At 31.3% G+C, this 25,407-nt stretch overlaps 2 protein-coding genes across 2 annotated transcripts; one reads left to right on the top strand and one right to left on the bottom strand.

Moving 5' to 3' along the window:
- Window positions 1-1,279: 1,279 nt before the first annotated feature.
- Window positions 1,280-17,757, bottom strand: LOC105172223 (phenylacetaldehyde reductase). Its single transcript, XM_088885691.1, has 6 exons — window positions 17,557-17,757; window positions 12,396-12,568; window positions 8,539-8,730; window positions 8,295-8,460; window positions 2,878-3,067; window positions 1,280-1,584 (listed from the first exon to the last, which is right to left on the bottom strand). Exons 1-6 carry the CDS (start codon window positions 17,663-17,665, stop codon window positions 1,434-1,436), a joined length of 981 nt encoding a protein of 326 aa, XP_088741817.1. The 5' UTR covers window positions 17,666-17,757; the 3' UTR covers window positions 1,280-1,433.
- Window positions 17,758-22,041: 4,284 nt separating this feature from the next.
- On the top strand, window positions 22,042-25,353 carry LOC105172120 (receptor-like protein EIX2). The gene has a single exon (XM_011093460.3). It carries the CDS (start codon window positions 22,042-22,044, stop codon window positions 25,162-25,164), a length of 3,123 nt encoding a protein of 1,040 aa, XP_011091762.3. The 3' UTR covers window positions 25,165-25,353.
- Window positions 25,354-25,407: the final 54 nt, after the last annotated feature.

Below are 25,407 nucleotides of genomic sequence, written 5' to 3'. Positions count from 1 at the left end.
TTTGGAGGTCAAGTCGTTAAAGGACATGCTGAACAAGGAGGTAACGTCAGGAGAAACGAAAAACACAGCCCAGGCTCTAATAGAGCCATGTAGAAACACAATAAATCAGGAGCAGATAAATTAGGACGATCATCAGCAGCAAAATTTGGACCATAAACTCATAAAGGAATACTAAGCTTATCTTGAATCTAAAACTCGTTGTGGCTGGAACATGTTGACCTATACACTATAAGTGCACATGTTGACCTAAACACGAATTCTTGATGTTTTCTGTATTTACTCACATTTCAACCCCAATTTTTGGATCCAAGCCCTCCACATTGAATCTTATTTCATCACAATCTCATGTGCACTCAAGTTTTTCTTGTTGTATTTCTTCAAATTATTTACTGACATAAGTATCAAAGTCCCAACCACTTTTTTTTACAGGTCAGTCTTATGATAATTTTTTATTTTTCATAATTTTTTTTTTTTTATGGTGCTAATAGAACGCATATGTATCACACAAAATATCTAACTCTATTCAACTTCAACTAATTAATTTAACACATTTATCTTTTTTTTAAAAAAACAAAGAACAAGAAAATGTTTAATTACAATTATGGTCCTGTGTATACAGAAGATTCTATTACATTCTTAGTTCAGCATAAACAAAATTAGTCCAACGAATTTATGAATTTCCGCAATTTAAAGACTTTGTTTGTCAGAAATTGGTAAATTCATCGGAATTTACCATGTATTTTTCATGTGAGGACAAATAATTGGTGACTAACAAATTAAACCTTGTATGTATGTAATCTATACTATATAAAAAAGAAAATTTCATTTTTCTGATTACTTATATCGCGACATCAATTTTTTAACTTATCAAAAAATGTTCTTTTATATTTTCAACAACCCCTATTTAAAATTTTCTTCTCATTTATATAACCTATACTATTTATCTTAATATGAAGATTTCACTTACACCAAATGCTTTTTGTATCCATATTATATAAAAGAAAACCTCATTTTCACTCACAAAAAGCGATTACTTACACTGCGACACTAATTTTTAAATTTACCAAAATGTCCTTCTGTATTTTCAACTTCCCTATTTAAATTTTTCTTCTCATTTATACGATATATACTATATATCTGTACTAATATAAAAATTTCACTCACACCAAAATTTTTTTTTGTACCGATAATATTTTTAAATTAGCTTTATTTTATTTATTTATTTACTTTTATAAATGGAATGTATAAATTTATATATTTTATTTTTATTTATAATATATTTTAAAGTATAAATAATTATTTATTATATACACGCAGAAACAACGTGCAACAATAACTAGTAATTAAAATCATCAAACCTAACAACTTTTTTTTCTAACACTGGAACAATATTATTACAGACAACATATTCTATGTAATGAATAATTTGTACATCAGAGGATGAAACTGAGCAAGTTTCTCTCCTTGAGACTCTCAACAGTATCCTTCAGACTCTGCTCAATAGAGATAAAAGAGACACCCAACGATTTTGCCTTCTCATTAGACACTTGGTACGGTGGTGTTGCAGCCGCATTCTCTTCTGAGCTGCAACCAAAACATATATATATATATATATATATAAGACATTGTGTAATTGCATAGGGACAATTTAATTTTTTTTTTTAAAATTAATTTTGATATTCCATATTCTGATTTCATCAAATTTGATTCTCAAATTTTCTTAAAATTATCAAAATCAGTCTTCTTGATTAGTTGACAGTCTAACTAATGGAGATACCATTTCGAAGGGAAAAAATGCTAGTAAAAGCATAATAAAAGTCAATACTAACATGAGATAATTTCAAAATTTTGGCCCCTAAATTACGGAAAAAAATTGCAAGCAATCTCCTGTAAATAAGCAAATTACATTCTTATTAAAAAAATAAAATACTAATTTATCTTTCTATATTTTCTAAAATACAGCAATTTACCTTCCTATTTTTTGTAAAATTAAGTAATTTATCTCCTTAAACAGGGAGGTAAATTACTTTATTTTCAGGAGAGTAAATTGCTATTGACCCCGTTAATTAGTAACCAAATCAATTTTGGTACAGAATGTTTTTCTTTCGCCTATGGCATGTTGGATTTCTCGATTAGTTTAAACGATGAATTAATAGATATCATTGACTTTGATCATTTTAAAAGAAGTTGACGATCATAATTAATAGGTTGGAACATGAATATCGAAATAGATTTAGTAATTAAATTATATGACAAAAAAAAAAAAAAAAAAACATAGCCCTAATTGCATACATTTAACTACGGAGAATATTGTAATTGCATACAAAGGGCCAAGGGGGTGTTAGTGTAATGAAAACATATCTGCCCCCTCTTACGTTTGACTCAATTTGGTAGGGTTTTAACACATGTGATATTTTAAAATACCCTTTCTATATTTATTTCTTTTCGTTTTAATTTGATCATATATATATATATATAATTTTTTTTTGGCTTGAAATACTTTTGCTCCAAATCTAAGTAAAGTATCTTTAGCTGATTTTGTCAGTGTTGTACTATTTTAAAATGAACATTGTCAAGAACACGAGAAAAAAGACTAGATATAACGACATGAGTAAGAAGATACAAAAAGATAGAAAAAAGAAACAAACTAGGATTCAGATCTATAATTCTACTTTGAACAATTTGGTCATTTCATCAAACTTTATTTCGAGCGACGATATTAAAATACTGATTTTACCTTTTTTCCCATTAGGGTACTAATAGTTTACAAATTTCAAAAGAGATAATTATAATTTTAATTTAATAAAAATATATTTTTAATTGAATCGAACCTTAAGAAAAGTAAATATATACTATACACAAGATGCAGAGGCTTACCTCATGGGAAGATTAAGCATAGGGTATAGATGACGTAAGATATCCAAAGCTTCAAAGGCATACAGCGCTTTGGCAACAACACAGTATCTGCCATTAGCTGAAGGGTTCTCAAATGCAAGGATATGTGCATCCGCAACATCTCTAACATCAACATGTAGAAAAATCCCACCAGGCATTCCACTGCACTTTCCTGCATACCCCAAATCAACTTATTCTCAAACTGGTTCAATGTCTTTATTATTCAAATAAAAAATAATAATAAATTATTGTACAAGTAGACGTGCAACCACATTGTTTAGACTCAAACTCATAAAAATTTTGATTGTGAGGCATCAATCTTATCAATCGAATAATTAGGCCTCTATTTTTACCGTTTGTCTAACATAACGAAATTTAGTAAAATATAGTGATGTTTTCTTCTATTCGGGATGAAATAGGGATATTGCCTCACTGTAATTAGGACAAGGGAAAATAGTCTTTTTAGTCTCATAAATTCGGCCCATGTCATTTTCGGTCCCATTCATTATGGGATTAGCACTTCTGGTCTTATGACTTACAAAAATTAGCACTTTTGGTCCTTATGCACTTCTCTATCTACAATTTAACGATGTAAACTATGTGTCTAGCATGTCGTCGTTAAGTATTTTTTATTGGAGGAAAGATTGACCCTTTTTTCAATAGCAGCATATGACTGCATCATTTGGCCTACTTGATTCAGTTGTGAAAAACATGATGCTTTGTGTTGCTTCTACTTGCTTCAACTTATAGAAATATGGGAATGATAGGATTTAATTTTTGTGAGGGAAGAAATTGCTATGTTTTTTGCCCTAGTTTCCTTCGAGATTTATTTTTTCTCCTTAAAAGTAGTTATACTTTTTTCCCCAAAAATGGTCCTAAGATGAAAATAAATCAATTTTTTCTCCATCCAAAACGATCACATGCTAGGCACGTGCGCTACACTGTTAAATTATAGACAAAAAAGTGGAAGAGGATCAAAAGTGCTAATTTTTATAAGTTACGGGACTAGAAGAGCTAATCCCGTAAGAAAGGGACCAAAAGTAAAACGGGCCTAACATATGGCGCCAAAAGTAAAATGGGCCTAACATATGGCGCCAAAAGTAAAATGGGCCTAACATATGGGATCAAAAATACTATTCCCCCTTACGAAAACATGATGAAACTATGGTGGTATAACATGGTATTGGTAATTTATTTTAGATCCTATCTCATCTTATATTCCATTTAATATAGAAAAATATACAATTTACTTCCCGTAATATGAAAAGTGAGCAAAAAAATCCCTGTAAAAAATAAAATAACAAATTACTCCCTATGTTTTGAAAAAAGAAGCAAATTATCCCATCTCTGAATCATTGATAGGGGGTAAATTGTTTCATTTTTTGAAACACAGTGGAATAATTTACTAATTATTTTTTTATAGAGTGGTATTTACTCATTTCACATATTATAGGGGGCTAAATTGCATTTAATTCATTTAATATATGCATAATATATGTATAAAAAATTTTGCTGATAATGGCAATTTTAATCCTTCAATTTAATATGTGATGATTTTAGCCTTTTTAAGTATGGGTTTTTGGCAGATTTAGTCATGTTGCCTCAAAACGGAATTAGATCTTAGGTTTCATCAAATAAGCAAATTTTTATATTGTATAATTGATATATTAATCCTCACGAATGAGGTGTTTCTAAGTATAGAGTTGAATAAAAGTTTGAGTTATGATGAAAATATGAATACTTCAAAATTCTTGAAGTACAGAGGAGAAACTTCTTTGTGAAATTTATCCGAAGGAGTGAAGATTGAATGAGACGAGTCGAGGAATGAAGAAATCTTCATGCAAAAGAAGACAAGGATGTATAGATGCAAAAGGTCATTCGTAAAAGAAATCTACCAAGAAACATGGTGAAATCTCTACAAATCCACTGAAATTTAGGATAGAATACCAATAGGGTGAGACAGATCTGCTAAATCCTTTTTTGAAACTTCACAGTTTCTAGAAACATGATAAAAGGACATGCCTTAAAAATTTCTCAAGATCTAAGAGAACTTTAAAGGAAAGTTCAAGACTATAGACTTATATTATTTCACATACCTATAAAAATAGAGCTCTTGAAATAAAAGATGAAGAGACCCTAAAGATCTTCCTACATATACACAAGGTTTTATAAATTTAAAAGTCGAAGTCACAGATCTAAAGAAAAGAAATAAAAGAATACCCTTGAGATATCCAGATGCTATTAGGAACGTATGTAGTATGCTTTTGGACCAGTACCTCTTCTATATTAGAAGGAAAAGGTAACAAAAATCTCAAAATCGAAGATGTGGGAAAAATCTAATCATTGATATCCTCGAAACAATAAAATAATAGAGGTTTCAAGAGTATATCTATCAAATCTGCAGAGTTAGTAGAACCATTTTCCCAAATTGGGATTGTAGATATAGTCAACATCCAAACCAACAAAATCATACTATAGATGAAGCAGAAATTCAAATAATTCTCCATTGTATCATCCAATAAGAGAAGGAATGGATTTTCCACACCGATTCCAACCCTTCATTCGTGAGAACTAAATAGAGGGAGAATCCAAGTAGGAATCAAAGACGAATGCAAGAAAATATACTATGGACAAAGACCATGCTTCAGCCTTTGCACCCATATGGCACTATGCTCAACCTGGACATTATCGACTTTTAAAACGTCAAAGCATTGATAGATGAATGGGATGCAACTACGAGAATAGCAATCACCATGATGGAACTTGATAGGTAGAATTTAATACAACTATTGGAATTAAGATTGCAGGAAACTGTGAAAGTTGGTTGAGATAATACCTTAGAGGACAGCAAAATAGAAACCCTAGACTGAGAATCCAAATGTACAATGGCTAAGAGATTTCGAAGACTAATTAATCTACACTTCATTGAAGATGAATATTTTGAGAAGAGTGGATTTGAAAAGAGTATTCGCAAGCTCTCTTTGTTCTTGAATTAAGGAACACTAGATCTACCGGAGAACCCCCCCCCCCCCAATAAGGACTTTCAAGTGAATCCATACCAGACCCAGTGAAAGTTTGAAGGACTTTTAAACGTGCGGAGTAAAAGGATATATGTCACCTGATAGCATCTAGAAATATGAAGGACTACATTAAACATCTTGAAATATTTTAAAATGCATGTTATAAGAAAGGCTTAATGATTTTTGAAAAGAAATCTATTATAGTTGTTAATAAAATTAAGTTTTTATAAAACAAACAACATCATCACGAGATATGGGCATGTCAAAAGAAACCTAGAGGAGATTGAGAAGAAATTTGGATAGCTAGTAGGTAACCTAAAACAACTGGCCAAGTGCAACAAACTGATATAGATACTATCCAGATCACCATTCAGAGTACCACGCTTGCCTCTAACATGCTTGAGAAACATTATTATAACCAATTCAAAAGGCATCAACTTCGGTGATGACCCAAGAATTACGAGTGCATGGCTCTAAACCTGCCTTTGGAGAACATGACTTTATATGTGGAGCTGTAGATTCAAGAACTGCTTACACAAGGCGATCCCATGATAAGGCAATAATTGAACCACAGGAAGTGCAGACTCCTGATAATTTCAAGTCAACCCAACACCTTTGAGGTTAAGTTAACCTCAGGCTAATAACAACCACCTCTAAGGTTAATACTAACGATTCAATTTCTTTTGTTTGGCAGGAATATCAAAATAAACTTATTCCCCCAAAAAAGAATAAACCCAAGCAAGACTCTTGTTGATACATTAAAAAAATATAACAGGACTTGGACATTGTGGTGTCTAACGTAGAAAAAGTTCGAGAGTGTTATGATTTTGGAGCTCTTGCTTCAATTCAAACTACAACACTAGGATTTTCAAAAATTTCAAAACTTCTAGAATTGATAGTAGGTCAGTCTATGACACTTGGCAAAACAACCTTCGCCTTAAAAAAGCGAGGAGACATTTTAGAGCTAAAGTTCATTTTAGTGGCTCCAGAAAATGCAGGGGATGATTCTCATCCAGCATTTTATTTTACAAATTACAGAGACCCAACATGGCAACATATAATAGAATTAGAGTTGCAATAAAGAAGCTCCTTTGTTGATATCTATCATTGAGGATGAAATATCAACTAAAAAACCTTTGGGTTTTGGGTCTATTTACTAAGATGGACAAAGTCAAATTTTCATTTAAGATTGTCTCAAACAAATTAAATCGATCTTTTATGTTAAAACTCCATGGCAGGAAAAAAACACTAAGTTTGTGGAGAACCTATTCAAGAAAAAAAAATGAATGCTCATCTAGAAAATAAAGTTACCCGCAGAGCAGCCACTAGAAAGAAGACAAACAACTTGATGCATGTGGAACAATTATATAATCATATATGCCTTTGTTCGTATCTATAGATTGACTGAACAATTGTCACTGTTATAGATATTCTATAATATAGAATTGAAATAATTTCAGTTTAAATAATTTAAGGGATCACAAATGTTTTTCACAAAAACCAAAAAATTATTGTCATTGAAATAGAAAGATACATACCATATAAGCTAAACATTTTCCCATTTTATATGAGTCAATAATATGTATTTTCTTTAACATGGGGTTGAGTAATATTTTAATAATTGACTCTTGTGATAAAGTGAATCATATAAAAGGGATAGGATAAATCACCCATGCCTCAATCGTTACATAAATTTTCAATTTTTATCAGAAAAACCTTTGTTTGGAACTAAGATTTGTGTAACCCAAAAAACAACTCGAATCTAAACCCCAAAAAGGCACTAAAAGAATTTTTACAAGACAATGAAGACCTCAAAATGTAAGAAATAAAAACAATAGGCTCACAATAAGAAAAGCAAAGTTACAATTATTGGAAAAGCAATGACTAACAAAGTATAATGACCATAGCTAAAAAGTAGGAGCCAAAACAAATGAAGATCGCCATGACGTCAACAAGTTAAGCAAACTATTATAAATAGAGAGCTAAAAAGCAAATGGAGATCATTGAAAACCTCTCAAACTCTTCAAATAATAGTATAAGTCGTCATAAAGTACAATAAAAAATAAGGTATGAATTTATGCAGACTTAATTTTATTTCGCAAGTATGTTAGGTCTGATCAATGAATAGTGGTACATGGTACTATTTTTGTTTTGATAAAGATTATAGGACCTAAATCGCTACCAATAAAATTTAGGACCAAGACTTCTACTACCTCAAAACATAGAATACTAAAAACAAAATTAAGGGATCAAAATTGCAAATTCATAAAAAGTATAGTATCAAAAATACAATTTATCCTTCTAAATGTTCAATTTTGTATTATCTATCTTTTACTGATTTTTCAGACAGCAAAAGATTGAAAACAAGTGCAATCATACCTTCTTTGATGAAGCTCAGGAAACTATCGGAAGTGACGTTGAGTGTCGGCTGTAGGAGAGGACCAATCACAAAGGCAGGATTTATCACTACCAAGTCCATGCCATTTTCTTCTGCAAGTTTCAGGGCAGCTTTCTCTGCCAATGTTTTGGAGAGCATATACCATTGCTGGAACAAACATTTGCTTATCACATACTAAGTAAAACATATATGCACAAATACTATGAGATTCAAACGACTGCAAACCTTAGCTTCTTCGCAAAATGTTGGATCTGAAAACCAAGTTTCATCAATTGCAGCATTGATATGAAGGTTCCTATTCACTATCATTGACGCCATAGAAGACGTTAACACCACTCGTTTGATAGACGACGACGCCTTAACACATGAACTAAGAACATTGAGTGTTCCCTTCACTGCCGGCTCTATAAGTTCCGTCTGTATAATGCACATGACATTTCATATCAATATGGATGGAAACAAAATATAATGTTGTAGTTCCATGCCAGGAGTATTTAGAGTTCGTTTGATTCAAATGAGAGGAAAGGGAGACCAAAAGGGAAAGGGAAAGGGCAACAGGGAAGAAAAAAATAATAGTTTTTTTTCAAGTTGTTTGGTATGATTAAAAAAAAAGTAAATTTCAAATGTTTCTCCTTGTTTGGTACAAGCATAATAGATTGAGAACAAAAGGCTAACTTTTGTAATTTGGGAAAAAAAAATTTAGTCCACTAACTTGGCTCTTGTTCAATTTTGGTCCACTAAATATGATAATTATCACATTTTATACACTATATTTGAAAAATGCTTCAATTAGGTACATTTAGGATTTTGGTGTCAATTTTTCGGTCAATTGAACAAAAATTGATGATGTGGCACTTAATTGCTTATTTGTCCAGGAAAATGGCCATGTCATTCACTGACGTGGCTAATAATCACACTTGGCATCTAATGTGGCATGTATTGGAGGGAAAAAAGAGGCACGCACTGGTCACGTGCCTCTCCTTCAGCCAAACCCCCCTTCAGAATGACTTTCCCATCCCTCCCCCAACCCCCAATATTTCTACCCTAATTTCTCCCCAATCCCAACACAATTGTGAACTGCTAAAGTGAAAGAGACAACGGGAAGCTTAGTTTGAGGCATAGCCATGGTCGTCATGGGAGACACAGAGTTGAACGGCGACCTACTCCCAAAATATAGTTAGTTTTCTCTATTTTAGTACAATAAACAATGAAATGTAATCTTGTCTTCTTGTGGGTAAAAGTATGGCTTTTGTACTGTAATCTTAAATAATAGTCTTGAGGCACCCAAACCCGAAAAAAACACTATGACTTTGTATTTTAATCTTGTGTTCATGTGTGTAAAAGTAGTGGCCCCTTCCTCGATTTCTTGTGATTTGGATGAAATTATTTTGTATTTTTTATTTAATTTCTGTTGAAAAAATGGGAACTTGTGATCCCTGAAGTTTTTTTTTTTTTTTGTGCTTTATTATGCCCTTTTTTATTCTGATCTTATGTTCTGTATTTTTTTTGTGCTTTGTTATACTTATTTTATTATGTTCTTGTATTTTTTTTTTTTTGTGTGTGTGCTATGTGCTTTTTTATTTTGTTCTTATATTTTATTGATTTATTGTGTTGTTCATGTGGTCCCTGAAGTTTATGTTTTGTTGTTTTATTGTATAGTTCATATTCTGTTCTTTTTTGTGAGTTGACACATCCTCCATTTTTTTCCTTATTTTCAGCCAAAAAAATGGGTTTATAACAATGAGTATTAATTATAGGGGTAATTTCACATAATCAGACTATGTGGGGGTCTACCTATAAGTTTGATCATGTGGAGCATAAGTTTGTTGGAGTTGGAGGTTTGACTGAACTTAGCAATTATGTTCGAGTTACAGGGGAAAACAACTATTTCATTAAAGATGAAAACATTTTCAAAAGTATCACTTCAAATTCAACTCTACAAGGTATGTTTGCTAAATTAGAGGATCATGTTGAGGTAGATATATCATAAATGGGCAAGTGGGAGCTAAAGAGGGTGAAGAAAATGAGGAGACATGTTACAAGGTGATGTAAATGATTATGAGTCATCTTCAGGTGCTTCAGGTGGTGACGATTTTGATGGTAGTGATAGTGAATACAAATATAAGATGGATGAAGAAAAAGATGAAGAGGGAGAAGGAAGATGATGATTGGGAATTGTAGGGAGATGATCCAGATGAAAATATTGTGAAAAATGATGAAAAAATAAGGCAGGACAGGGTTGAGGATACAGATTTAGAAGGGGCCAAGGTATCAGATACTGATGGAGAGGGTTGGTCTAGGGATAAGAATTTGCTATGGAATAATGATGAGTTAAACTCAAATAAGAGGTTTGATGCAGATGTAACAAACAAAGTGACTTTTCCTATATTCAATCTTTCCAGCATATTTGATCCACATTTTGAGTTAGGAATGATATTCAGTACTAAAGATGAATTTAGAACTGCAATCCAATTACATGCCATGCAAACCAAAAGAAACATCAAGATTACAAAGAATGATAGAAAATATGTTCATGCTAAGTGTTTAGATAAAGAATGTAATTGGAAAATACATGCTTGATAGGTGAATGTACCTTTTAGATTAGGGATTTTTGCTCTTAATCACACATAATATCTCTTTTACGTGAGAAATATGACTTCAAGATGGTTGTCAAAGAAATATTTTCACAAGTTCAAAATTGATCTTATAAGAGGGGTTAAGGTGTTTAGAGTTGGTGCAATTGAAGATACAAGGTGTAATATTCAAGAAATCAAGCTTCAAGGGCAAAAAAACCTTGTATTGCTTATGATTGAGGGTGGTCCTAATGCACAATATGAATTGTTATGGGATTATGCAGACGAAATCAAAAGAAATAATCCTAGATCAACAGTCATATTGGGCACTAAAGGCAAAAATCAGTTTGACAGATTTTACGTGTGCTTGTATGCACTGAAAATGAACTTTTTGTCTGAGTGTAAACATGTTATGTGTGTAGATGGGTGTCACTTGAAGGGGCCACATGGGGGAATGTTTTTATTTGTAGTTGGGATTGACCCTAATAATAATTTCTTCCCAATTTGCTATGATGTGGTTATGCGAGAAAACAGGAAAACATGGGACTGGTTTTTAACTCTTGTGAGAAAGGATTTGATGATTCAAGATGACTCTAATTGGACATTCATATCAGATAAACAAAAGAGGCTTGTGGGTGCATTGCAAGAACCATTTCCTAATGCAAAGCACAGGTTTTGTGTTAGGCATTTGCATTCCAACTTTAAGACTTTTGGGCTTAGAAGGTTGGCATTCAAAAATGGGTTGTGGAAGGCTGTAACAGCAACAACAATTAATCAATTTAATTAGAGGATGCAAGAACTAAATGATTTGGATGAGGGGGCTTTCTATCATTGTAATATTCTCTTGAACAATGCTTGTGAATACTTCAACAGCAACATACTTGAAGCAAGAGAAAAGCCAATCTTGTCAATGTTTGAGTGGTTGATGGAATACTTGATGACAAGACTCCAACAAAATACAAAAAAAAAAAAAAAGTATGCTTCAACAGAATATAATACTGATAAGCCAATCTCTTCATTTTTGCAACAAAACAAGTTAATATTATATTAAAATAATTTTAGTGTATAAAACATTTAAAAACCTTATCAGTAAAAATATTCATCAAATAAGAACAAAAATATTCATCAAAATAAGTTTTGAAACTATTCAGTTTAAATAAGTTTTGTGTTTTTAGCCTTAAACTTTCACTTTTTCACCAAATTTTATATGGAAATGAAATTGGACTCTGGAGGCATATAAATTAATTAAAGGATAACTTACAACCCTTGAAGTTAATTTCAAATACACAAATATTAGATTCTCTTTGTAAAATTATAAGTATACCCCTTATCCAATAACAAAAGTTCACACAAAAAAAAAATTTTCATAAGTTTAGACGGTCAACTAATGGTTAGACTAACTTTGATCATTTTAAAAAGATTTAAAGACCAAAATTGATGAGGTTATAACACCTTAAGATTAATGGGGGGTGGGGGGAGGAGATAGAAAAACTAAGGTGAATAGAGAACCTGTGGGTCGCTAAAGTTATCAAGTATAACAGGAGATGCTGTGTGAAAGACGCCATCACAACCATCAATCGCATCATCAAAGGATCCTTCTTCAGTTAAGTTGGCCTGGAACAAATGGAGTCTTTCTTTAACTCCTTCAAGTGCGTTCAAGTGTGCAACCTTACTCGAATCACCTATCCAATCCAAATAAAAAGGGTTGGAAAATAAATTAAACTACATGATATGTGATTGAAATCTATTGATAAAAGTTCGTTTGAATTGGAGTTGTCAAACTTAATAAACCAACAACTGAAAACAAAAAAAAATTGTTTGATAAGATTTCAACTTCGATCGGCTCAAACTCAATTCGATTGGTATAGAAACAATGAATTATACATAAAAATATTAAACTATTCAAACTCCAGTTATGTTTGTTCAAACTAAGAGGGTGTTTGACTAAGCTTTGTTAAAACATCGTATAAGCTCCTACATCTTATAAGCTTATAAGATGCTTTAAGAGCTTATAAAAAGTTGTAACTTATTTTAAAAATAAGCTTCTAAAGCGTTTAAATAAAATAAGATGTTAAAGCTTATAAGACATAAACATCCTATGTGATGTTAGGGTGTTTGGCATAATAAGGTCTTTAATTGGTAAAACGGCTAAAATAGAATCATACCATTAGAATCAAATAAGTTGTTAATTCTGGTATAATTGCAATTTTAGTCCTGTAATTTAAGGAGAGTGGCATTTTTACCTGTACGAATTGATTTTTGCAATTTAGTCTCATAACCTTTATAATTTTGGCAACTTTAGTCCTTTTTTGGGCCAACTTAGCCGGAAATTGCAATTTATTTGTAAGTTTAGTCCTAAAATAAATTCATGCAGGACCACAAATGCCAACTCCCCTAAGTTTAGACTAAAAATGCCAATGTCCCCTTAGTTACAAGACCAAAAATGCAATTTAATTGGGTCATGAAATCACATGTGATTTTTCGGCCAAATTTGTCGAAAAATAATGAAAATTGCCAAACTTTTAAAATTATAGGACTATATTGTAAAAATCAATTCGTGCAGGACGAAAAATGACTTACAGGATTAAATTGCATTTTTCTCTGTTATTTCGTGACGTAGTTTATTTTAAATATTTGTAAAACTCTTTGATAAATAGTACACATTAGTTTAGTTTTAAATAATAATTTAATAGATAATCTTTTTATAATAACAAAAAAATAAAGAATTATTACCTAAAATTTTTTAATAAAAATAAGATATACACATTCATGCTAGTCAAATATATATCAATATAGATACATAATTAATAGTTTCTTTGTTATGCAATGATTATTTCTAGTCATATAATTTATAATGTCTTAGATTTATATTTTTTAATAAATATAATTATATCAACATCAATTTTATTTTTATTTAAATATAATAATTTATTATTAAATAATAAAGTATTTTCTCCTTTCAAATATTTTGAAGAAATTAAATAGCAAAATAATAATTTCAATCCTAGAGAGAGAGTGCGCGTGGATGTATATATGTGTGTGTGTGTGAGAGAGAGAGAGAGAGAGAAAGAGTGAGGAGAATGTGTGCAAGTGTGTGTGAGAGAGTGTGCGTAAGTGTATGAATGGGGATACTATTGTCTTATCACATATTAATTTTATGTAGTTTATAGAATGCTATAAAAAACTTTTAAAGAGTTTATAAGATTCAAAACATCTTATAAGCTCTTTAAAAAAAAATAGCCAAACAAATATTTAAACTTTATAAAATGTTTCGAAAAGCTTACAAGTGTGGTCAAACACCCTTTAAAACTTATTTGAACTCGATTAGATCAATAATACAATCAAATTGAAACGTAAAACTCAATAAAGATTTTAACTAATTATGTGTTCAATTCGACTCGAATTATTTACAATTCTAAATAGAAAGCAAGAATCCAAGTCCAATCATCATGATACCTACACATTAGAGTTGTGGGTTGTGAAGAATTTAATTTTGGAGAAAATGGTTAATTTATGAGTTGCTCAACAACCAAAAATTGGGTTAATTAATTGCACTTTACTCCCCTATCAAGTACTAATTGGCACAAAATTTCTCAAAAGTGAAAAATAAAAGTATAATGCTACTCTTGAAATTTTAAGGAAGAAGGTTCATTTGCCTCCCACATCAGGTTTGTTTTGTTTTGCGAAATTCTAGTTCGGACTCATCTTGATTAAATTTGAACTAATTATATTATAAGTGTAATATACTTATCGTGTAGTTGGTGTATAGTTCAGGGAAATGGACCAATCACATAATAAGTGTAATACACTTAATTTATGATTGGTTTGGTCGGCGAAACTTGATTTGGATAAAAAAAACATTTTGTAGTTTACCCACAAAAAGTTATATAAGATTAGAAAGAATTGATTCAACTGCTTAGAAAAAATTACAATTTTAGTTCGGTAGATGTAGGAGGTGGCAATTTTGATTCCATAAAAATTAATTTCGGGCACTTGATCATGCAATTAAAAGCAATTAGCAATTTGGATTTCTAGCCGATAATTCATAAATTGGTCGAAAAGTGTATGTGTTGTGCACGTAATATGCTAATTCTTTTAGGATTTCCGTCTAATTTATGAAGTTTAGGCCTTAATTATACTCTAATTGCAAATTGCCCCCTATATGAACATGATTAAAATTATAATTTTTCACCTAGATATATGAGTTAAATGAAATACAGAGGAAATAAACAAGCTACTATACAAATATTTTCTTTGATGAAAATTGCAGAATTTTTGCTAAAATTTGGTGGGCACTATATATATATACAACACTTTCTCTTAGTCCCTGACTTTTGATCTTAATTGCAAACTGATCCCTGTTAGTTTCCATTTCCTCAAATTTCATCTCTTCCTCAATTTTCCAATGAGGGAAAATACTATTTTTTTTCCGTAATTTGGAGTCTTTTTATTTTTGGTCCTATTCATTATAAAATTTTTATTTTTGGTCCCGTAAATTCTAAAAAATAGCACTTTTAATCCCATGATATATTTTAATGAAAAATAGCATGTGGGCTTGAGAGTCTTTACACTTTTGATCTCATATGTCACGGAATTATTAATTTTGGTCCCGTAACTTTCAAAAAGTATCATTTTTGATCTCATGCACTTAACAGCCACGTAGTTTTTCTGTTAAACATCTAACGAAAAGATGTAATAGGACCAAAAAAATGCTACTTTTTTTAAGTTATGGAAAAAAGTAAGAATTCCGTAACCAATGAAATCAAAAGTAGAAAAACTCCAAGTTACTGACGAAAAATACTATTTTCCCTTTCCAATGATCACTACAAGAAATAAAATATTGCATTCATACCATGATTAGTTGTCATTGCTAATAATAAATAACCATAGCAAATAGCTACTGACCATAGTCATGCAATGCTAAAAGTCATGACAAATACTTTTACCATAACTCTTAGTTGTGACGAATAATTCTTTAATGATGAAAAAAAATAGTTTTTTATATTAATTTTATTTAACTATAATTAATAAATATTATTTACCAAAATTTTTAACAATAACCATTAATATTGTACCCAATATCAATTTTTTTGCTAGTAGAAATTTTAGTCAATTGAAGAACATATAATATGGCAGTTCCACCCTTTAATTATCAAATTAGTTAAACAAAAAACACACTTATACACAAATCTAATGCAAAACTTAATCTAGTTTCTGACATTTTCATATCAATTATGAAACTATATATAATTATTAATTTCTTCAATTTTATTCTTGTGGCAAATTTTCATTTGCTTTTCTTTTAATTTCCATGTCTCTCCCCTTTCAATAATCAAATCAATTATGAAACATAAGTGCATACATATATATATATATATATATATTACGGTAAATTGAGTTTTCGCTATACTATAAATTATACAGCTTAAAAATTATGGTAAATGAATACTATTAACCACGATTAAATTAAACAAAGCAAAAATTTAAAGTTTTACCACAATTAAACAATATTCGCCGTGGTTTTCAGTTATAGCCAAAACATTTGTCATGGTTTTTAGCTATGGTTAATGTTTCAGCCACACTTGTAGAAACAACGGTTAATGACTGTTGCGAAATTGTGGTTAATTTGTATTTACCACGCTTTTTTATTTTTTTTTACTATAATAATTAATCGTAATAAAAAATTATATTTTTTCTGTACATGGATAATTACCTCATTTTATATAAATTTATTGTATTAACATTTTATTAAAATGTTGATATATTATTTCTTCTTTTAAAAATAAAATAAGATTTACTTCACAATCAAAACGTACAATTGGAATAGATAATATTAAATAATAGACATAAGAAGACGTGGTGGAGGAAGATTAGCCAAATCACTATCTTAGTACAGTCAGTGGGATGAATACGCAAAGCTTTAGTCAATGTTTGGTTGTTCTTTTTTTTTAAAATGAAAACGATCAATTATTGTTATTTTTAAATAAGTTGATAGTGATTATTAATATTAAATATTTATATTTAATAATTATATACTAATCATCAGCATTAAATAATTATATCTAATTGGAACCTACTATTAAAGTAAAACAATGCCTACTACTATAAAAAAGCTATATTATAGTTTTATTCTTTTTTTATTTTTTCCGAATCGTCATTGATTATATCATATAAATCCATTATGATAAAAGAGCTATATTATATATAATTTATTAAGTTAATAATCTAGAAAATCATGTATGCATGCACATATATTTATATATATTTTAAAAAAATAATGATTGCAATGTGAATTTATGATGGTAAAAATGTTTCCAATGGAAAATAAACCAAATAAAACATCTTGGTATCTCTATCAAATTGAATTTTGAAAACAATATTTAGAAAATATTTGTATAACACTATTTTAATAATAATTGTTAATTCGTTATAAATATTTAATATCTTGTAATCGATTTAATCTAAAAAAAAGAATACAAACTATTGATTTTTTTATAATATTCCTAATTTTGAGATAGAAAAAATATATTTATTCTGAATTTTGGAAAAAAAATTCTCCGTAATATATTATTCAAATAATGGGATCGGCTTTTGATCAGGAAAATCATAATAGTGATTGAAATTACGTAAACAAACAGTGCCTAGAAACTCTGAGAGAGAGAGTACTAACTGAGATGGCGAACGGTGGCGTTAACGGTGTAGCCACGGCGGAGGAGAAGCTTGACCAGCCATGAAGCTATGAAACCTGAGGCTCCGGTCACGCACACTACCTTTCTCATCTCTCTCTTCCTCTCCAGTGTGTGTGTGTGTGTGTCTGTGGGGATGTTTGGATGTTAATTTATGAGGGTTGGGTGCACGGGTCGATGCATGTTAATTACTCTTAGCTACAATCAATTTGGGGTAATTACAAACTTATTACCTTAGTTACGTATTTTTTAAATAAGAGCGATAAATTATTATTAATTGAAATAAATTAATTAAAATCGTTCATGTCGTATCTAACAAAGACCACTACAATCACATCACTAAATCTAAACACCACCTACTATTCACTAAAAACGTCACTTATTATTCAGTAAAAAAACCACTATAAACACATGCATTGGATCTGTCAACAACACCACTGAGTAGTAATTAAAACATAATCAAACACTCATTTAATTTAACAATAATTGCCTTCCTTTTTCCTGAAATTTGATGTAATTGCATTCAAATTTTCTATGTTTTGGAAAATTTCATCTAGGTTTGCTTTCGTTTAACAAATAAGTCCCTTCTTCATTCAAAATTTACCAAATTTGTTAATATTAACAAAAGGACTAAATAAAAATCTATATTTACCGGTGATTGTTTTATTTATATTTGATGGATAACATAACTACAATTTATATTTAAAGACACCTGCATTTTCAGAACCTACCATTATTTTTTCTTTTTATCATATTTCAAATTTTATGTTTTATTTTATTTGTGTTATAGTTATTAGCAAAAAAAACACAATACATTTTATATCTACAGTAAAACCTCTATAAATTAATAAACTCTCTAAAATAATAAAATCTTCCGGTCCCGACTTGGGCCTTTGTAAAAAATCATCAAATTCGATAAGATAGTAAAATAATAATTTTTTGGAAAATTCCTTTATAAATATTAGGTCTCATTAAAACTCTAAATTAATAATTCATAAATATTATAATTATAAATATTATGGTAGTTTACTAAAATGTGAAGTCTGTAATGCTTTACGCATTTGATCATTCATGGATGATTTTGCGATGCTTTTTAGATGAGAAGACATGATTGGGTGTTATGAATTATTTTATTATCATATTGAGATTTATGTAGTATATGTTTCATTCATCATGCATGAATATATTTAATTGGGTATAATAGTTATTTAAGTGCAACGAATTAATGTAAACATGTATATTTAAGTTATTCCAATAAATTGATACATGTGTCTATGAATATAATAGTTAATTGTAAATAATGAATTGATATTATACATGAATATATTTAATTAGTTATAAAAAAATAAATTGATGCATGAATATAATCAATGAAACATATATGAATTCATTTATTTTCAATACATATGTACTAAATTTGCTGAATTTAAAAAATCTCTCTTTTAATTAATAAAATATTAATTTATCGATAAATTAATATCTCTCTAAATTAATAAAATTTCATGGTCCCAAGGTTATTAATTTATAGAGGTTTTACTGTAATAAAGTTGCCTATTTTTTTGGTATTTAGATTCAATAACGTATACAAATATCTCGACAAGTTATACGACTTGTCCTCCTAACTGTATAATGATGTGTCCAGCTGAAATGGGGTATATATCTTGGGTCTACCAGCTCAGTAAAGTAACAGGTAAGTTTGTGGGCCTTTCTTCCCTACTCATGGGTTTTATCCATCCTGCTGGTGGGCTTTATCCATTCTACTGATGGGGCATTATCCGTGTTGTTGATGAGCCAATTGAATTTTTAACCGGCTAGACTAGTATGCCTAACTTGTGGGTTTGACCCAATATTTTTTAGGGGGCATCATAACTCATTAACAAAAGTCTTCATTCTTGCTTTATACTTTATTTTTTATAAGTAAGATAATATTAGATTATGTACTTTAATATAGTTTTTGAGAAAAATGAATTATATAAACAAGCAATATATTAAACTAATTCTTTATTTTTATTTTTATATAGAATTGGATATATGTAAAAGTTGATCTATCCATTCAAAACTATCATATTTTATTCATTAAAAATAAAAAAAAATATTTTGAGTAAAAAATTTATTTATAACAACATATATTGTAAAAAATTATTTAGTTTAAAAATATTAAAAATTCATAACGATGCATAGCATGGGTTCTGCACTAGTGTGTATTGATCGGGCTCGAAATCGTCAGAATTGCTCTACGGTTGTGTTCGCGTTTTGGCTTCAAATCCTTTGGATACTGCAAATAAAAGAAATGTTGTCTAGTCGGGTTGATACCCGACGAAGACACTTCGACGCTCAAGTCAGTGATCTTTTTAATGTAAACAAATGATGATGTAAAATATGTACTGTTTTATGGATCTCCGAAAAATTACCTTTATTGGAGGATTTTCCCCCTTTTATACTGAATGAAGCTTTCCCCTCAGAAAAACCGCATGTCCCACGATCTTAGGCTTTAAGATTCCACTCACATTCATATCTCCTTAAATTACGCACCATAATCACACGTGCAGTACTAAAAATCTGTAATCATGCCCACTAATTATGTCCTTAAATATTTACTTATTCTGTTTTAATTTATGTCAATTTTAGGTCAAATCGTCTGGGTATGTAAAGTCACTTCTATCCTTCTTTAGGGGTATATCCGACTTTTTTTAAAATTCCCTCCATCATATATATATATATATATATATATATTAAATTGTCTCAGTACGTAGTGCAGAGCATATACTAGTATATATATATTTAATATATATTGCAGTTTTATCTTTTTAATTTATAATTTAATTTTGTTGTTCTTTTTCCTCTTTCATTTTTGTTTTCCTATAAGAAGGAACACATTTATTTAGTAATATGTAGACGTTTTGTTTAATATTTATCTGTATGATTATATTTAGTATGATAATTAAATTTTATTTCTATTAAATATGTATTCTTTTGTATCATTTATATACCAATTTTTAATATATCTTATAGCTTCATCGATTAAATTTTATTTTATAGTTTAATTTTATTGTTCTTTTCTAGATTATTTTTTTTGTGTCTACTAATGACATTTTACAGAATGAAAAGAATGACTTTATTTTAACTTTTATGTAATTAGTTTCTTGAAGTATCTAAATATAATTATACTAAACATATATATGCTTTGTAATATACGTATATGTACTTCAATGTATGTGATTCGAGCTCTTTTTTTTAAAAAATAAAAAATAAAAAATCTGCACACGTGTGGTTGTTTGAATTTTATTTTCTTTTGTATATTTTAATTTAATTGAATATTTTGTAGTCACATGTGTTAAATTAATAATAAATACAGAGGTTAATTGAATTTTTTAATTTAAATTTATTGATTAATTTTTTAACTATGTTCATTTGTAGTAAAATTTTTATAAAAGAATTTTGAACTTTGAGATATTTAATCTTGTTGTTACTTTTACTTTGATTAAAAATTTTATGATGACTTGCTCGATTTAATTTTTGTAGAAGAAGAAATAGATTTATTTGGTGTTAATATATATCTCATTTTAACATTTATTTGTTTAATTTACTTAATACTTTTTTCGTATATATTTCTGTTTAAATTTATACTCTTTTGTATCTTTATACACTATTTTTTTACTATGTATTATAGTTTAATCCATCAACATTTTTTTATAGTTTAATTTATTGATCTTTCTCATATTTTATTATTTTTTTGTTTTTCTACTAAAAGGAACATATTTATTTAGGCTTTTTAACATATTTATTTAATATTAATAAGTATATATATCCGGTTTAATATTTATTTGTCTCTCTTATAACTCATTAACAGAAATCTCCATTCTTGCTTTACATTTTATTTTTTATAAGATATATATATATATATGTTATTAAACTTATAAACTTCTATTTAATGTAAAAAGATTGATCATTTCATTTTTAGCTTTGTTCCCTTATAGCTAGAATTTTAAATTTTATAATTAATTTCTTTACGATATTTGTTTTTCATCCCCATATAGCCCTTGGGAAAGAAAAATAGTGGGCCTATGGACTCTACTCCAAAAGTCCAACATGCAAAAAGTCAACGTTCTAATCCTTTTGTCACGTTTTGACCACAAAACTTCGCAATTATTCTTGCCGAGGAATATGTGTGAAATCATGCTTGTTGCATTTTCTTAAATCATTCAGAAATCAGAATCAGCCAAAATGATGAAACCGTGTCCCATCAGACCAATTATATTAATGTTTGCTAATGCTGTTTTTCAACTGTCTTTCATATTTTTTAAGTTGGCTTTCCAACTCTTTGACGTTGTTTCAGATAGCAAATCTTTTGTTAATGATTATCTGACTAGAAAATTCCTCCTGAATTCCACAATGCATACTTCAACCTTTCCTGAGGGGGGCTCAAGAGTTCATGCTTTTCTGTATCCAGTTCAGTTGGAGGTCATCAAATGGAGAGACTGATCTTCTTGGCTGCTGGTCTTGTTATAGCCATTTTCAGTTCAATAACAACGAGGCTAACATGTAACGCTGCAACAGCAAATGTGAAATGTCTTCCGAGTGATCGCAGAGCGCTTTTGGACTTCAAGAATGGCCTGAATGACCCTGAGAATGTGCTTTCATCATGGCAAGGTGCGGATTGTTGTGGATGGAGAGGAATCGTCTGCGATAACGTCACTGGCGGTGTATTGGTGATCGATCTTCACAACCCTTATCCACCTGGCTATGGATTATGGAACCTGAGTGGGGAGATTAGGTCTTCATTGGTGCAGCTCGAGTCGTTGAAGCATTTGGACTTGAGTTCCAACGAGTTTGGAGGAATCACGATTCCTGAATTTCTCGGTTCTTTAAAGAATTTGCAGTATCTGAACTTGTCAAACTGTGGATTCAGTGGGACAATCCCTCCGAATCTTGGAAACCTGTCGAGATTGGAGTTTCTTGATGTTTCTAATCAGGTATTTCCAGGTTTGGCTGCCGATCACTTGCAGTGGATGACTGGTCTTGTTTCTTTGAAGCATCTGGATATGAACAGTGTCGACCTTTCTTTAGTAAGTTCAAACTGGTTGGAAGTGTTAAACATGTTGCCTGATTTGACAGAGTTGCATCTTTCTGCCTGTGGCTTGTCTGGTCCAATTCCATACGTCAGTCATGTGAACTTCACTTCACTTGCTGTAATAGACCTTAGTTTTAATGGCTTCAGCTCAATGTTTCCAGATTGGCTCGTTAACATTAGTACCCTTGTGCATGCTGATCTGAGTAATTGCATGCTTAGAGGAAGGATTCCACTTGGTTTTGCTGAACTACAGAATCTCGAATTCTTGAATCTTGCATTAAATGGTAATCTAAGTGCTAGCAGCCGTTCTCTATTCAGAGGAAGCTGGCGAAGCATAAAAGTTCTTAACTTGGCTTCCAATAAAGTGCATGGTGAGCTTCCAGCAAGTATCGGAGACATGGTGTCACTGACAGACTTTGAGCTGTTTGATAATGATGTGGAGGGTGGAATACCAAGCACTATCGGCTCGCTCTGTAAGCTGGTAAACTTGGATATATCAGGAAATAAGCTAACAGGAAGTTTGCCTGAGTTTCTTGAGGGAACAGAGAATTGTGGTGTTGATAGTCCTTTGCCTAGCTTAGTCAACTTAAGATTGAGTGTCAACCAAATGACAGGTAGACTGCCTGATTGGCTTGGGCAGCTTAAGAATCTGGAGGAACTATCGTTGGCTGGAAACTTCTTTGAAGGCCCTTTACCAGCTTCTTTAGGTTCACTCCAAAATTTGACTGATCTGAGCTTAGCAGCAAACAGGCTGAATGGAACACTGCCGGAGAGCATCGGGCAGCTCCAAGAGCTGGTTGTTCTAGATGTTTCTTCTAACTATTTATCAGGAATTGTTGCCGAGACACATTTCTCCAAGCTGAGAAAGCTGAAGATTTTGAGTCTATCTTCCAACTCCTTCATCTTGAATGTAAGTTCTGATTGGCTTCCACCGTTTCGAACCCGTAGCCTTAACATGGGTTCGTGCCAATTAGGCCCTTCGTTTCCAGGATGGCTCAGATCCCAGAATGAGATTATGTATCTTGATATCTCAAACGCAAGCATCTCAGGTCCAATTCCTGCCTGGTTTTGGGATCTCACCTTCAACTTTTCACTCTTAAACGTCTCTTTCAACCGGTTGCAAGGTCAGTTGCCAAGATCATTCCAGGTAACTCCATTTGCAGACCTTGATTTCAGCTCAAACCTGTTTGAAGGGCCTGTTCCCCTGCCCAGTGTTCCAGTTGAGTTGCTTGATCTATCAAACAATAGATTCCAGGGACCGATTCCTCAGAATATCAGTGCAGCTATGCCAGAGCTGATCTTTCTTTCTCTTTCTGGAAACCAACTTACAGGAGAAATTCCAGCTTCCATAGGCAACATGTCGTCAATATTTGTCATAGATCTTTCAAGCAATAATCTAACGGGAACAATACCTACAAGCATAGGAAAATGTTCTTATCTTAAAGTGTTGGACTTGGGCAAGAATAACCTGTCGGGTGAAATTCCAGACTCTATAGGTCAGTTAAACCAGCTCCAGTCGTTGCACTTAAACGACAACTTGGTAGCAGGAAACCTGCCCTTGTCTTTGAAGAATTTATCCAGCTTGGAGACTCTGGATCTAGGAAACAACAAATTAGAAGGCACTCTTCCACCATGGTTAGGTGAAACTCTTACCAGTCTGAGAATCCTGAGCTTGAGATCAAATTCATTTTCCAGGGGGATACCCTCCAGTCTTTCAAACTTAACTTCCCTCCAGGTTCTTGATCTTGCTGAAAACAGCTTCTCAGGCAGAATCCCCGCAAGCTTGGGAGATCTAAAAGCCATGGCAAAAGAACAACTAATAAACGAGTATCTTCTATACGGGAGATACAGAGGTATGTATTTTGAAGAAAACCTGGTTGTGAATCTGAAAAATCAATCACAGAAGTTCACCAAGACTCTTTCCCTTGTCACTGCTATAGATCTGTCTGGAAACAACCTCTCAGGAGATTTCCCTGTGGAGCTAACAAATTTACAGGGCCTGGTGGCCTTGAACCTGTCGAGAAATCACATAAGTGGCCAAGTTCCTGATAGCATTTCAAGATTAAGACAGTTGACATCTCTCGACCTCTCAAGTAATGACCTGTCTGGTTCCATCCCAGCTAGCATGGAGTCCTTGTCTTTTCTTGGATATCTTAATCTATCAAACAACAATTTATCTGGTAAGATTCCAGACAAGGGTCGGATGTGGACTTTTGGTCCAAATGCATTTGAGGGGAACCCTGGCCTCTGTGGAGCTCCCCTAGTAGTAACGTGCCCTGGTGAAGATTCAGGCAAAGGGGTTGATCCTCAGAATGGGAACGATGTTGTCTATGACAGCAATGATGGATTCATTGATAGATGGTTTTATCTTAGCATCGGCTTGGGATTTGCAGCCGGCATTATTGTTCCTTACCTTGTACTAGCGATTAGGAAACCTTGGAGCGATAAGTATTTTGATTTTGTAGACAAGGCTGTCTCTAAGTTGTTATCTGTTGGAAGCAGGGCACAAACTGCCCAATGAAGGCAATGAAAGAAGATACCGAGAAGAGGAAGGATAGAAAGCATTCCAAAGATGACTTCTGTTTGATGCTTTGAGATGTTTTTCTGCAATATGTTCAGGTCTTCGAGATAAGATTGGCATTCTGAGATTAGATAGAATAGTTTCTTTTCCTTTTCTTTTTTTTTTCGATACAATGAAAATGCATTGCTACATTAGGATATCAATCACCAGCAAATTAACAATCATTAATTAATAATTTTGATG

The sequence above is a fragment of the Sesamum indicum genome, linkage group LG10 (assembly GCF_026168435.1).
Source record: "Sesamum indicum cultivar Baizhima isolate 11 linkage group LG10, ASM2616843v1, whole genome shotgun sequence".
NCBI classification, from domain to species: domain Eukaryota; kingdom Viridiplantae; phylum Streptophyta; class Magnoliopsida; order Lamiales; family Pedaliaceae; genus Sesamum; species Sesamum indicum.
The sequence above is the reverse complement of the archived record's forward strand: the minus strand, read 5'-3'. Positions and strand labels throughout refer to the sequence as shown.

Excerpts from the sequence above, each read along its gene's own strand:
- LOC105172223 (XM_088885691.1), bottom strand. The coding sequence starts at position 17,665 with ATGAGAAAGGTAGTGTGCGTGACCGGAGCCTCAGGTTTCATAGCTTCA. Across the intron at positions 12,569-17,556 it reads CGCCACCGTTCGCCATCTCA|GTGATTCGAGTAAGGTTGCA; the intron begins GTTAGTACTCTC and ends TGGATTGGATAG. Across the intron at positions 3,068-8,294 it reads CCTGAGCTTCATCAAAGAAG|GAAAGTGCAGTGGAATGCCT; the intron begins GTATGATTGCAC and ends TGGGGTATGCAG.
- LOC105172120 (XM_011093460.3), top strand. The coding sequence starts at position 22,042 with ATGGAGAGACTGATCTTCTTGGCTGCTGGTCTTGTTATAGCCATTTTC.